This window comes from Arachis hypogaea, chromosome 15 (assembly GCF_003086295.3).
Source record: "Arachis hypogaea cultivar Tifrunner chromosome 15, arahy.Tifrunner.gnm2.J5K5, whole genome shotgun sequence".
NCBI lineage: Eukaryota > Viridiplantae > Streptophyta > Magnoliopsida > Fabales > Fabaceae > Arachis > Arachis hypogaea.
Window position 1 is genome coordinate 4,507,831 of NC_092050.1, and position 16,640 is coordinate 4,524,470.

Below are 16,640 nucleotides of genomic sequence, written 5' to 3' on the forward strand. Positions count from 1 at the left end.
TTTCAGCATTTTTACCTGATGAGCCACATTATCCAGAAACCTTGCATATGATATAACTGCCAAAACCAACATCTTTGTATAGCAGCAATTCCACAATTGTTTGGCCTCTTGAATTGTTTATCTTTCTAATAATAGTAACAATAACAAATTCTTATGATCCTCTAGCTCATTTGTTCTCCAATTAAATCCAAACCTACAAGGAGAAATGACACTCCTTGGAACAATAAGTAGTAGAAGTGCATCCCTTGTGCTTATAACAAGCTCCTAAATGCAGCAGTGAGCAATAAGAATGCAAGTGCAAGCTCTTTCTTGTATATCTTATTCATTTTCTTTACAGGTTTTATAGCAACACTTTCTTGGCATTTCTGTATTTTGTTAAGATCAGAAAGTCCACTATCAGAAGCTCCTCTGTGCAGTATAAATTATATAGCATTTTATGATGAATACATATTCTAACTAAAACAAAAGAAAATCGGTATTCATAAGGAACCTAATTAAAAAACATTAAACATGAAGCCAGAGTCTATAAAATACAAAAAAAACAAGGCACTACATTAATCATAAGAGATTATAGGCTTGGCTTAATTAACCGCATCTCAGATGAGCAACTTGGAAGACCAAAGTGCGAGGGCGAAACTAAGCTTTCATGATAGAGTTGAAAGACCCTTGGAGATGCGTGCTGAGTTAAAGGAAGAAGTCTGGGCATGCCATCACTGGAGCTGTTAATATTAGGAAGATCTATGCTGCCATCTTTTAAGTTACATAAAACAAACTTGCCACTCGGAGCAATTGCAAGGAGAACATCTTTCAACATGTATATAGGCTGTAATGCAACGCATGAGGGACTATGAACGAGTAGCGGGTGGTGGGGGATTGTGGTCAATTTAGTCCAAGACTGAGGAACTCCATAGTCCTTCATGAACCAGACAGTCCAATGAGTTTTCTTAGTCTCATAACAAACAGCAAGACAATCCCTCAAGATACCCAATTTGGGTTCCATCCAGAGATTATCATGTGAATCCCTGCTGGGAAGGGAAAACTGACTATAAGTCTCTTTGACCAAGTCAAGGGAAATAACCTTCACAAAACTACTATAGCTGTAAAGAAGCCAATTAAGAGTGCCAGTGCCACTTAAATAAAGCCCTGCAAGACGCTCCAGATATTTCCCGGAATGAAAGTCAAAATAATTATGGGGGAAATCCTGGATTGTTCTCCAGGTAGAATTTGGGCCGAATGTAAACATTCTGGTGGTGACGGGTTCGCCTGATTTCTTTCTCACAACAGCCAAGAGCTTATACTTGTCATTGACATGATCATAACCGAATCCGCAAATGGAGAGGACACCTGCAATTTCAAGCGGCTGAGAAGTGAATCCGGTGCAGGGGTTCCACAGCATGGCACGATGGCTTATTATGAATCCATCCTCGCCGCGCTCTTCATCGTGCAAGCACAGCAATCCATTGCAAGAGCCAATGATGATGCGGTAGCGTCGTCCCTCATAGGAAACTACTTTAGTGGGTTCCTGGGGAGGGTTCTCCATCACAGATCGTACGGAGAACACTCCGATTTTGGGGTATTCGCAGGCTCGGGCAAAATAGGCAATAAGTGGGTGGGTCAAGGCTGGATCCACCGCCATTGAACGTCGAAGGTGGTCCTTGGCAAATTGGGAACTGGAAATTAGGGTTCTCCATGAACTGCAGACGCTGTTCCTTAATCGAAGGAGAGACCTCGCCGGTATCCTCAGCAGGATTTCCGCTATGAGCTCGTCCAGAAGGATAGGTGGTGGTTTTGTCGTGACACAGCGGAGCAGTTCCGGCCACCCCCCGGTGGTTGTGACAACCTTCCCCTTCCTCGGAACAGCATCATCATCATCATCAGGAATCGGACCCCTCCTCATACGTACGAGGAAACTCCACAATACAGCAGGAATAAGAAATCAAAAACAATATAATTACTAAAATTCAAATCTCAGCGGTATTGCCATTTAATTTACAAAATAAAACATACATGGAGATTCTATAAAAGAAGAAAAACAGAGGCCAAGAGTAAAACAGAGGTTTACCTAAAGGAAGATGGTGCCGGCGATGGTGAGAGAAAGCGGATGATCTGCGCTTGTGTTAGCAGCTAAAAAAAATATTTTATTCTATGCAAAATAATTTAAAAAATAGCTTAAAAATATTAGAAGTACTATAAAAATTTGTAATGTCCTTAGATATTAAAGAAATACTTTACATAATTACTGAGAATTTAGAAATTAAAGAAAAAATATTTTGATCATGTATTTACCTAAATCATTAGAATATTACAAACTTTTATAGTACTCATAATATATTTTAAGCCATTTTTTAAAATTATTTTGTATAAAATAAAATATATTTTTTAATTATTTTATGTGGAATAAAATATTTGCTTTCATTTCTAAATTATTATTGACTATGTAGAATATTTTATTTAAATTTTGAATACACGTATGTATTTACCTAAGTTATTATAACATTACAAATTTTTATAGTACTCATAACATTTTTTAAGCCATTTTTTTAAAATTGTTTTGCATAGGATAAAATATTTTTTGTAGTATAATTTAAAAAAATTATTAAAAAAATTTATTAAAAAATGTTCATAAGCTATTAAAAATGGACAGAAAAGTATTGTATGGAATTCGAATTGATAGCTCATTAATATTTTAAAGAAGTATCGTAATTAAATATTTGTTAGCTTTTTTTTTAACGTATGAAATACAAAATATATTTTTTAATTTTTAAATTATTAATTTTTTAATAAAATTTTAATAAAATTTTTTTAATAAATTATTAATTTTTAACAGCATAATTCGAATTATACCATGAATTACTGTGTGTAATTCGAACCAAGCTGGTTCGAATTAGTGTGTGTTTGTGTATAATTCGAACCAAGCTGGTTCGAATTATGTAGAACGTGCATGCGTGGATTCATGAAGCAGTTTTTGTTTTGGCTGATTCACGTAAATTATTTTTTCCCTTGGCTTATCTCTGTTTTTTGCCCATACTTTTTCTTATTTATTAGTACTAAACTACAATATGTAAATCACTTATTCATATAATCCGCATGCTTTACATTTTCCTTCCTAATTTTGTGCTATGATTGAAAACATGCTTCTTTGCCCTTAAATTTGCTATGTTTAATCCTCTCTCATTACCATTCGATGCCTTGATATGTGTGTTAAGTGATTTCAGAGATTAATAGGGTAAAGTTGAATTTCGTGGATATTGTTCTGCAGAAGTGGAGAGAGTGGGTTATGGAGTGTGTTAGCACAACTTCTATGTCGGTGTTGATAAATGGGTCGCCAATAAAGCCGTTCAAGATGGAAAGAGATTTGCGACAAGGTGATCCTCTATCTCCATTCTTGTTTGTTCTTGTTGTGGATGTCCTACATAGAATGATTGGAGTGGCAGTCAGGAACGGTCGGATAGCTCCATTACTTGTTGGGAGAGACAATATAGAACTGTCACATCTCCAGTTTGATGATGATACTGTGTTATTCTGTCCACTAGAGGAGGAGACTATTAAAAATTACAAGAGGCTGCTTCGTAGTTTTGAGGTGATGTTGGGGCTAAGTATCAACTTTGACAAATCCAACTTGATCACAGTCAACTGTGAACAACAGTGGGTTCAAAGTATGTGCAGCTTGTTGGGGTGCAAAGAGGCTACTCTTCTGATCAGGTACCTTGGAATCCCCTTAGGAGCTAACCCAAGGTTAGTCAAGACTTGGAAGTCAATTATAGACAAAGTGAAAGAGAAGCTCAGCTTATGGAAATCAAAGACACTCAACAAAGTGGGGAAGCTTGTGCTCATCAAAGCAGTTCTGAATAGCCTCCCGGTATATTATTTAAGTTTATATAAGATGCCGAAGGGTGTTCAGGAGAAACTTATTTCATTACAGCGAAGGTTCTTGTGGAGTAAGGAGGATGGCAAGAAGGGGATGACTTTGGTTAACTGGGAATTGGTCCAAGCTCCAAAAAAGTTAAGTGGGCTAGGAGTTGGTAATGCGATGCTTCGTAATACAGCTCTCCTGTTTAAGTGGTGGTGGTGGTTCTCAAAAGAGGAGGGTCCGTTGTGGAAGAAGGTGGTTTGCTCATGTAATAGTCTCTCTCCTACTAAATTATTATCTTCCCAGACTTTACCTACTAGAGGGGGCCCGTGGAAGGATATCTGTCAGCTACAGATCAGGGAGCAACATATAAGAGACAAGATGATAAATGGCTTGTCTATGGAGATTGGCAATGGTAGGAAACTCTTTTTTGGGAAGATGTGTGGCTAAGTGGTGGTCCTCTAAAGGAAAGGTTTCCAAGGCTTTTCTCAGTTTCAGATCAAAAAGAATCTGTCATAGGGAACTATGGTTTCTGGGATGGGTTAGAGTAGATTTGGAACTTCCAGTGGAGGCGTGAGCTTTTCCAATGGGAGTTGGAATTGGTGAATCAACTACATGATGCTTTGAGACCGATTAAACTAGCTTTTGATAGAAAGGATAGAGTTGTCTGGAAGTTTGACAAACAAGGCATTTTTTCTACTAACTCATTTGTGCAGGTCTTGCAGGTGGAAACACTACCGGAAGAGATAACAAGCTATAGCTTCACGAAGACTATTTGAAAAGGCTTAGTCCCCCAAGAGTGGAGTTGCTTGCCTGGTTCGCTTAAATAGGCAGGGTGAACACAAAGGAAAGGTTGTGTCGCCTCGAAATCGTTAATCAGGATGAGAATGTGTGCGTATTATGTAATCATGATGTGGAATATATTCACCACTTGTTTCTTGGCTGTAAATTTACCTGACAGGTGTGGTGCACTTGGTTATCTGATTTTGGCAGAAAATGGTCTGTTCCGAGTACCCTCAAAGAACACTTTGAAAGCTGGACATGTGCTATAGGTAGAAAGGAGGAACATAAGGTGTGGTTTATAAGTTTCTTTGTCATTGTATGGAACGTCTGGCTGGAAAGGAACAGGAGGTTGTTTCAGAATAAAAGTAAAAGTGTCGAAGACATCATCAACATGATGCGATTTAACTACAAGAAGTGGAGGTGTGAAAATCCTTTTTGTTATTGATGGCAATACTGGAGATGACATTGGGATGCATATATATTCGCTCTGACAAGTTACTAGGTGGATATAACAGACGTTGTTTTATTTTATTTTTATTTTGTTATTGTCACTACTTTGTGCTCCATGTTTGTGTTGAACTTCTTTGTTTCAAAAAAAAAAAACAAAAAGTACCAAACCAGTGATAATATAATAACACTAGTAAAACCACATATCTAATTCATTACTTAATAAATAAGTCAAAAAAATAAAAAATTTTCATCATCTCTATACTTTAACATGTGGTGATTTCAATGAGTCAATTACAGCAGCGTCAAATAATTCTTGTGGTAGCTTTGGTTGATTGATTATGGCAAAACAGAGGAATTTACAATTTTCTATGTTAAAAGATGATGAATCATTATTTTACATTTGAAAAAACCAAAATAATAATGCGTAGAGTTTGGGCTTTTTATATAAATAAACATTGGAAAAACATTAATTCTCGGAATACGCCTGGCTTAAATTAATGACTGAAATACGCATGGCCAATTCAACCTTGCCGGCCACGAAATGGAATTCCACACCAAATCGCAAGTGGCGCCCACGAAATGCAGGGAAGAGCAGCAGGCTTTTTCATTTTGTGGCTAGCAGAAAGGAGATGGGGCTTCTTCAAATCTTGCAACGATGTTTGTGGTGGAATCATTATCCACAATAGATCATCGCAAACGAATGTAATACCTTCTGCTGTATGAGAAATTTCTCCATTAGGATATATAATCATGTAAACATTCTCCGCAGCCATACAAATAGCAAACTAATATTACTACCTGGAAATTTTAAAGAAAGAATGAGGGTGCAGAGGTTGAGGGCTAGTTTGGAGTGTGAAAAGAGAGTGATAATGGTTCCTTTCGCCGTTGATCCACGAGCGTTTATATAGGAAAATTACGGTATCAATTCGTGGCCGGTACACTTGAGGTGCACCAATTCGTGCCCGCCCTCCTTGGAATACCCATTTCGTGGGTGCCAGCCACAAAATGGCTGCTCCCCCATTTCGTGCCCGACACAGCTGGTATGGCCCCTACTTCACTCTCTTCCATTTCGTGGGCGCCACTTGCGATTTGGTATGGAACTCCATTTCGTGGCCGACGAGGTTGAGTTGGCAATGCGTATTTCAGTCATTAATTTAATCCATGCGTATTCCTGGAATTAATGTTTTTTTCATGTTTATTTATATAAAAAATCCCGTAGAGTTTTAAGAAAAAGGAAGGGGTATGAAAACAAAAAGAAAAAAAAAATTGATAATACTAAATAATGTGAACACAATGGACATATCGGATATTTAATTCAATAGGTATATGCAGATAATTATGTTCATTATTTTTACTGGGATGCTTTTTTTTTATTCGATTTACTTATATACAATTAATAATAGCTGGATGTTCAATTCACTAAATGTATAAATAGTTATTCTCATGTTAAAGTTTAAGAAATAATTTAAAGAGTAGAGTATTTTTTTATTTTGTTAGATCAACTCTAAAATTTATTATTTAAATTATTTATAAAAATTATTGTTTACCTAAAAAAAATGATCAGAGCAACAAACGCTATAAAAAAATTTAACAAGTGTATGTCAATTTTATCGAATTACCAGGATAATTAGAGTTCTATTCATTTCTCATTAGGAACTATTCAACTATATATATTTTTTTTTACTACAAGAATTTCAGTTATATTATTAAAATAATTCGATTAAATGTATGATCCAATTTGACTATAATTCTGTGAGGAAAAAAAAAATCCATGTTTCTATTGTGGGAATTGCAATGGTAAAACCTGGAACCAAAGATACTTAGACATATAACAATTTACCAACAATTTATTGTGGCCTTACTAATTTGAGAGATGTCAGCATCAATTTCATTGAGAACTAATGAAGTTGCACGGGGTATGATAAGTATAATGAAAAAAAAATATTAAAATATTGTTAGATTACGTGCTTAATATGGATCTTTATATTAAATTGAATCATAAAAATAAGAATATATAATTTTACTTTTTAAAAAAATGCAAAATTTTATTAAAAAATTAAAAATACCGTTTAATTATAATAAATACATTATAATATAATTGTATAATAAAATTGTGAACAAAACAATTTAATATTAAAGTCTGGTAAAAAAATTAACTATAAAATTAAAATTTTAATGAACAAATTATTACCTTAATATAACAAAAAATATTTGTTATGCCATTTACTACAAATTACAAAAAATGATGAAATTCTATTAATAAAAAATTATAATACAATGCAGTATAATTATCACCATATTTAGATAATGAACTTTTAAAAGTTTATATTTGAAGATAAATGATATTATTAATGAAACTAAAATTCATACGACTGGCAAGATTCTCTGCCAAACTAAAATCAATCCCACACTAAGCTGTCAATTAATGAGACACTATGTAATAAGCCAAAAAAAAATATGACCCGTAAATCAAAATCAATTGCAATAGAAACTTAAAACTAAGATTTCAAACTCAAATTAATAAAAAATCAACCAAGAGGATGAGGGTTCCATTAACTGGACCATTCTTTATTAATGACATGTATTTAATCTTTAGTCAAGGTTTAAGTCTATAAAATAATCCTGCCAATATTGTTGATTCTCAATTAATTATGCAGTTGGAATATCTCATAATATAACGAGAGACTAAAAAATAAAATAGTATAACCATTTGAAACACAATGGCTCTATTTTTTTAGAAATAATTTATTAAATATTTAAAACATCTTATAATACTAAAAGTCTTTAGTATAGTTGCAACATATGAATGAAGAATGGTGAATACAGTGAATGGCCTGGGAACAGTACTGGTTCCCATCCTTCCTGTCATACTCATAGAAAGGTTTGCACATATGAAAGGCATACAAACTGCATACAGTGAATGGTTTGCCGTGCATAATCTTTCCAACATTATCACCACAGATTAACACACTTGTTCACCCAAAGCCGTCATTGGCTTTTCCTGAGTAATACCAAAAAACAAAGACGTAATTAATGTTATTTAATCTATCATTTAATCACTAAGATATTTGAATTCATAATACCATAAAATGAAGAAACCTCTCCGTGCAACAATATATGTTGATTATTTGAATTAATCATTATATGTTACATAAGTTCAATCACAAATGAAAAAAATAATTTGAAAAGAAAACAAACATATATATACTCTAATGCATACTCTCACAGATCAAAACATGAGCAAAAGTAATTCCAAATCTTATTCACTATGTCTAACCAAAGCTTTGAAATGGAGAGTAACGGTTGATTATCAATATTTGTTATTTTTCATACTTTTTTTTTTATCATAAAAACTTTAACCTAATACCCTCTTCTGCTGGAATGTCTTTCAAACATAGCATAATACACAAAGCAAACCATATAATTTCAAAAAGGATAAAAATAAAATACAAATCCTTATAACATATAGCTCGTATGAGCCTTAACCATTCAATGAAAAAATAACCTAAAGAACAATAGTCAATCAATCAATGATGAAGATGACAAATAGACCCTTTTTAGTGAAAATGCATAACATAAAAATATTTATCAATAGGTGCTAGGGCGATACAATGCTTTGATATGGAATTTTCAATAACTTGATTTTTTTATAGACAAATAATAATAAAAGAAAACTACAAACTTCAAGCTTCAGCTAGATGAGAAAAATTTTATGTATCTTCATGACAGGCTTTAGCAAATGGCGAAAAACTTGAAGATAGCATTCATCCCCCATGAGTTCATAAAATAATCTGATAATTAATAACAGAGGATAACACATAATAGACATAAGTGTTTTTTTTTTTTTTTATCTCACATCAAGCTTGAAAATCATGTCTATATAAGTCATATAGTACTTACCTGACAATTGTGCAAGGGTTGAAAGCATGCTATTACTCTAACAACAATTGTTGATCTGCCTTCAATTTCATTCGCATGTTTTAATGCACCCCAAAAGATATGCCACAATAGAGTATGGCAATGAAGGCACTAAACTAATAACTACAAAATAAAAAATAAACTAATGTGAGAATGGGTATGGCAGTGTTAATGGAACCTATCCTACCTGCGAAAACAAAGAATAATATGAGTTAGTTACTTTGTTATTTATGAAATGAAATTGTCTCAATTTGAGGATTCATTCATATCCATCATATATACCTTATTTGAGGCACAACTGAACCAAGCACCATCAGCAGAACCACCATGCCAGAGAAGGCTTTGCAAGGAAGAATGTGAACCTGAACCACCACTTTCTTTCTCCAATTCCTCCCTTCTCTTTCAATTATTACATTCAGGACTGCCATCATGGTTTCTTCACCTCCTTGCTTCTGTGGTGATATTATTTTCTTTTTTCTGAGGTTATGATAATGATAAAGATATGAAAAGATCACATAAACAGTTAAAATCAAAATATTTACCAAATTTCATTATCAAAACTCAAAAAGGAGATACCGAACCGTGTATCATAAACAGTAGAAGTTACCAAATCTTAGTCAATAATGTATTGGAAAAATAAGATTATAGAGAGGTGATATGAAATGAAAATCAAGATTTTAAAATATGGTTAAAAAACATATTAAAAAATATAATAGTAATGTCACTCTTAAATTAAAAGAATATAAAACCACTATTAGAAAAAATTAAAATAAAAAATAAACGCAATAACAAATCAATCAAATGCTGACTTCAAAAAGAAAGGAAGAAGACCGAAACAAAAGGGATTGCAAGAAAGAAAGCAGTAGAGTAAGGGGTGCACAAAAGTGTGCATATTCACTTGTTATGAAGAAAGAAAGCCATAGTGTCAGGGATTGCAAGAAGTTAGAGTACCACAAATCTAAATGAAAGATTGGAGATCCCATAAATCTGGCTGTTGCAAGAAAATGTCTCTGGAAATTAAGCAGAGCTGCTGGATCTTGGACTCCGAAAGCTAAACCTTCTTGTCGGGGTTGCCCACGAATTTCCAGTAGCCAATTTGATTTTGCCTTCACGTACTCTGCTCCATTAATGGAGTGATGAAAAGAAAAAAAATTAAAAAATATGATCTATGAGGATGATGAAAATGAATATATACTCTGAAAATACAAAGCCAGGACATCAAAAACTAAAGGAAAAATGATTAGTTCATGCTGCATTACTTAACAATCTCATTTGGTTTGTACATTGGATGCAAATTAAAGATAAGAGGGAAAGAGATTAAGACCTTTTGGCGAATTGCAAATAGAATCCCGGCAACAACAATGAAGTTATGGATTTACTGCATCAAAAGCTCCACACCAGGCAAAGACGCCTCTGCACAACAACAACATCATCATTTCAATTCTTACCAAAATTAGAACATATACATCAGATCAAATAATAAGGAACACACATAGCTCATCATCGCAAACCATTATGAATCTGTGACTGAACAAAGAGGAGTATGAGTAGGCATATCAAAATTAAAAATCGTATACGTTCATTTGAAGAAGACGACTACTTACATAAGCAGAGAATACAGCATTATCACACCAAGACCGTTGATGGCCGCTTTTGGTGCTGCAACTATGACTTCTCTTCCGTTCTGTCTATTGCCATCCGAATCATCTCAGCCTCACCAAACTGCATGCCCATTGTTGTCGATGCCAGTATGCATCTCTCGCTCCTCCCTGTCGTGTCTCTACTTCTTCCCTCTGCTTCCCCGCAACAAACACAATACCATAATGCATGTCACCATCAAGAAATCTCCGTTTGACAAAGAGAACACAGAGATAACAAAAATAAAAGAAAAGAAATGATGCAGAGAGATATATAGATCTAGGAGAAGAAAGACATGAGAGAAGATAGAGAAAGAAAGAGAGTTATGGTAAGAAGAAAATTGAAATTTGATTATTTGAGAGATAGTTTGAATGCTTGATAAGGTTGTGCATATTTAAAAGAGAAAGTATGAGGAGCCAATGGAATATTTATACAATGTGTACAATGGAGGTTTAGGGAGTATTAGAGATATAATCATTAGTGTTATCTTTATCCATTAGTTGAAGCTTTTGGGATGAATGGTATCATGCATGGTATTAGAGCGCTAGATCCGAAAGGTCAAGAGTTTGATCCTTGGTGAACCCAAAATCAGTTTATGCTTTTGGAAAGATGTTTATTATTGCTAGTACTCGGATGGTTATTCTAAATAGTAAAGAGGATGTTCATTTTCTAACTCAATAACTCATTGTACACATTGTATAAATAGTCCATTGTCTCCCTAGCGGGATCCTATTTAAAATTCAAATTTCATATCAAATTACATATAGATATAGTCAAAATTAAAAGGACGAACATTAGGAACATCTTGAAAATGAAGATGAATCCTTGTCTGGTTGCAAATCTAGTCTTTACGGACAGAAAGATAAAGACAAATATAAAAGTATTATATCGTTGTTGTGCTCTTTGCTTTCATAGTCTCATTGCATGTGCTCTTTGTGGCAGTGACTCAGTACCTTCCAGCGATCTGCTCTCTTTCGCTGATTCCTCCTCTGTATCCATCCCTACAGTATTGAAGATCACCACAAACTCCACCGCACCCACTGCGACCACCACCGACATAGCATGGTCCACCACCGTAGCAGTCGCCATTTCATCCATTGCCGCAACCCTACCACCAGCGATAGCGTTGCCTCCACCGCGATGATTCCTCGAAAGGTTGGATCCATCAAGTACAGTGACATTCTCTGTCTTAGTGCGTACACTAACTCTATAATCTCCACTTCTGACTTAAATTAGGAACAGTAAGAATTAGAAGAAGAAGATGATGAATAAAAACTACTGAAGAAGAAGAAGAAGATTATACAAAAATAGAATCATTAAAAGGAGGAGAAAAAAAAGAGAAACTGATAATGAAGAAGTAGAAGAACCAAAAAAGAGGAGAAAGAGATAAAATTGGAAACAAAGAAGAGAGAGAAATCCTCTTTTAGTTTTAATTTTGTATTCAAAATTTAAAATTTAAAATTTTAGGAATGTGTGTACATGTAAATTGTAAAGCAAACTGAGAAAGGGAGATTAAAAAATTGGATACGGTCATGAAAAGTGTGGTGTAACGAAATTAGTTTGATGTAGGGATGTAATATAAGAATCATGATGATTGAAGACCTTTAAATTTTGATGGATGAATACATATAATAGAAATTGAGAATAAATCTGGTAAAAGACAAATAGGAATTCCACTATGAGAATAACCTTCTTTTATAGGATTAATTGGACTTTGTTATTGTGTTTAGGCTTGTTACTTTTTTTAGTTGTTACGTACTTATGCCACTTTGTACAATGACACTGTACATGAAGCTCCACATATGACATAACAGCATTGAATAACCAAGATACATCACATAACAGTGCAAGCATTGGGGTTCTCATCGCTGAAGGCGGTGGTGTACTTGACCTCGAAGGAGCTAGCACGTGCCAGTTGAGAAGCTTCTGGATCCAAGAGCACGTTCCTGACGTACCCAGGCGGAGCCTTCTTGTCATAAGCCTCTGGCGCATACGGGTGCGGAACGACGTCGTATGGTACATATGGCCAGAACTCTGCTTTCTTCCCAGTGCGCTGCCTCACGCGCTCTAACACTTTCTTTGGATCAACGTAACCCTTTACAGTTAACTTGCTCTGCTTGGGTTCAACTTCCACTTCTGTCACGCCTTTCATCCCCTTTCCACTGATTTCTTCACCCTTCTCTGGCACCCTTCGCAATCCATCTTCACCTTTATTTCCACTCCCTGTATTTGCTTCAGCTTTCTACTTTTGTGCTGTATTCCACACCATTCCTCACACACCTCTCCAATACTATCAAAAACACCCATTATACGTGCCTAATTAATCTAAGCTAGCTAGTTTGCTTAGTTTATGAAATTTTTTATATAATCCCAAATGAGCAATCATAAGATCAAATGCGGCCCTGCTTTTGGCAGAAGATTCTAGTGAAAAAAAAGTGAACCAGATTATTCTAGTGAAAATATTCTTTTTAAATTTTTTATTTTCTTTTATTTGCCGTGGTGAAAAGTGAAGATGATAAACCTACCCACCTATCGTCCATATAATCATCATCATCCAAGGTGAAAAGAAAAGAACAAGTTTGTAATTGACCTCAAACAATAATTGATGTCTAGTTTTAGTCTTCTAGTTATAACAATTTAATACGATTACCAACATTGATAAGGAGCTCAAGCACATGCATAAAAATAAATAAATAAATAAATAGTTAATAGTTAAATTAGTTTCTTAAAGACATATTTAATATTGACAACCCTTGGACAGGCCACAATGTTGTTGGCTTGGCTAGAATTACCGCCAAGGACTTACAGATTTACAAGAATCGAAACAATGCCTTTCAGTCTCTCCGAAATTGCCTGTGTTGGAAACTACCGGTAGGCAACAGTTTTAAAGTTAATTGTAATGTAAGCTTGTATCAGGATTCAAATTTAGCGGGATTTGGATGTATTATTAGAGATTTTAAGAAAGATTGGGTCTCGGGCTGCTCTGGAAGCATTCCCTCTAGCAGTGACGGATCCAGAAAGTTTTGACAGTGGGGGCAAAATATATGTATAACATAATAATAATAATTTAAGTTTAGCTAATATGTGTTTTAAAGAGATATGACAAACTTACTATTAGTAGAATATTTTAAATTTTTTCATTTGACAATTGTAAAATAAATACATTAAAAATTTAAATTTTTTGTATTTCTAACAAAAATATTTTCAATTTGTAATCTTGTAATATGTTCCTTTAGGACACAAGATAAATAAACTCTAATAATTTTTATAATAAAAATATTATATTGCATAAAAATCAGCTATAAAATTATTCATTAATCATTATGTATTTGTGTATAAATATATTTATTGTTTAATTCATTTTCAATATATATTTTTTATTTCAATATGTATTTTATACAAATAGTTACTTTTTATATACATATAACATAATTATTGTTATAATTATATTTTATTATTATAAAATATTATTACTCTTCAAAATATATAATTTACAAATTAAAATATTAAAATAATAATTTAAATAATAATATATAATTTATAATTCTATTTTTTAGGTTTTATATTTTTAAAAACACTGAATAATTTTTTTTAACAACACAATCGAAATGCCTCTTTTATATATATATATATATATATATCATCAAACAGTTATTAGAAATTCACTTCTCATACAATCAAAAGTCAACTCTCACCGATATCTATAGTTAAAATTTTTTCAATTAATGTAGTTGCTACTGAAAAAAATTAAAATTAATTTTAAAAAAAGGATAAATAATATCGTTTGAGTTCATTTCTAAGAAAGAACACCAATCTTATATAAATTGAGAATTGATCATTCTAATAAACATCTAATATAAAATTCTTAAACTGATTATTAAGTACCAAAAGTTAAGTAAAAAATTATTATGGGGTCAAATTCAATAATTTAATAGGGGCAAATAAATATTATTATCATATACTACTCAAAAAATTTTCAAATTGTAGTGGGGGCGCTTGCCCCCACTACCTAATATATAGATCCGTCCCTGCCCTCTAGTCTATCATCAGATGTGAATTATTTGATGCTTGAAGGGGGCTGGTTTTAGTTTAGGATTGCAGTTTGAGGGATATTCCTTGACATTCTGCCTATCATGCATGAGCTTACAAGTGGGTATTCATCTGAAGTAACAGATTTGGTTCACAAGATTCAGGAGCTTTTATCTCATTCTTGGCTTGTTCACGTTGAGTGGGTGTCCCGAGAAGCAAATAGAGCTGCGGATTGGATGGCTAGATATGGTGTCAAGAGTAACTCTAATCATGTTATTTGGTCTGAGCCTTGTGCTGATCTCCAGCAAATTATTCGCTCGGATATAGGATAGTGTTTGCTTTGTTTCTTTCCATGTTTAGACACAAAAAAAATAGTTTCTTAAAGATAAGACATTTTTTTAATTCGTTCCTAAAAGATTTTTCAATCAAATTAGTCTTTCAAAGATTACGAATTAATTTTATCTGTCCTTTGATTACTTTACTCACAATTTTCGTCAATAATTGATGATGTAAAATATTAACTGATAGCATACATGACCATAACATGTTCAATTAGACGTTAACTAAATATATTTACGAAAATCTATAAATTTAGTCACTATGTTATATTAGGAATAAGATTTTTGTAATTGAAGAAAATGACTAAATTAATAAATTTTCATAAACATATCTGATCAATATCCAATTAGACATATTAGGTGTTATATATGTTATCAATTAACATTTTATAACATTAATCTTTGAAGAAAATTGTTAATGGAGAGACAGGAGGACAAATATGATTAATTCACAATCTTTTAATGATCAATTTGATTGAAAAAATATTTGAAAAACGAATTTAAAATTTTCAGAGACTAATTTGACTATTAATCCAAAAAATAAATGAAGAAGTTACGAGTTTTTGGATGAGAATTATAGAAACCCCCAATTATGGGAATGATAAAACCGAGTATAAAAAGTTAGAATTCTATATTCAAATCAAATTCATAATATTATTTCTATTGTCATAAGAACTCGCTAATGTTAACCCAAAATAAAGTAAGAATAATGCATATGAGATGTGAATTGAAAAGAATGTATGAATGTGTGAAAAAGTGAATAATGAGTAGCTAGTTTTGTATTAAAATTGTATACGTTGTTATGTGTGTTAGATAAAAGTTTAAGTTAATCAAAAATTCAAATTTCAATCTCATTTGATCACATACATCTTTATCTTTACTCTAATCCCATTACAACCTTTAGATAAGTCCTCATGATATTTGTATGCATGTATTGAATAATTGTTGATTGTTAGATGAAGAACAAATCTTAAAAAACTTGATTAGAGGAGAATTGAGTGAATCAACCCTAAACACTTGAACGACTAAAGCGTATACACATTTGATGAAGGGTTCGATAAGTCAAATTTATATTTTCTCCTGTAATTATTTCTTGTAAATTTGTACATTTTTTTTAATTTAATTCAATTGTAGATTTAACTTGACTGTGGTGGCTTGAATTAAGCTTTTAGTTTGAAACATAACCCGACGTAAAACATTAGCTAGATGAATTCATTGTTATCCATTTTATTTGTTGTGTTACACAAACATTTTCTTATGCGATAAAATACATACTTTGAATGCTTATTCTATTTCATATATTTAGTTGACAAGTCATAAGAAATTATATGCCCGCATAATACAAAATAGAAATATAAACAAATAAATAGGACTCATCTCGTGTTGTTCAGAGAAATATAGTTTGCTTCGTTGGATCAAGCTAGTGACCACAACTATGGTGCTCTTCTAGCTGACATTTGGGCTTTGAGGCATCGAGCATGGACTGTGTCTAACATTCTAACTGCCTATTGTGAACTGTCATGGACTCATGGGTGAGACTAGGGTAGTGTTACCGACCCAAAAGAATCACAAGACTAAAGAAAAACAATTATTTATATTCATAAATTTTGTAACAATTTTGCTATGTTATCAAC

The 16,640-nt window shown here is 33.1% G+C and overlaps 1 protein-coding gene and 1 pseudogene across 1 annotated transcript; both read right to left on the reverse strand.

Moving 5' to 3' along the window:
* Window positions 1-290: 290 nt before the first annotated feature.
* LOC112747714 (F-box/kelch-repeat protein At3g23880-like) lies at window positions 291-2,166 on the reverse strand. The gene is made up of 2 exons (XM_025795892.3): window positions 2,063-2,166; window positions 291-1,910 (listed from the first exon to the last, which is right to left on the reverse strand). Exon 2 carries the CDS (start codon window positions 1,895-1,897, stop codon window positions 569-571), a length of 1,329 nt encoding a protein of 442 aa, XP_025651677.1. The 5' UTR covers window positions 1,898-1,910; window positions 2,063-2,166; the 3' UTR covers window positions 291-568.
* A 10,307-nt stretch (window positions 2,167-12,473) lies between these two features.
* On the reverse strand, window positions 12,474-12,946 carry LOC112746850 (heavy metal-associated isoprenylated plant protein 27-like; annotated as a pseudogene).
* Window positions 12,947-16,640: the final 3,694 nt, after the last annotated feature.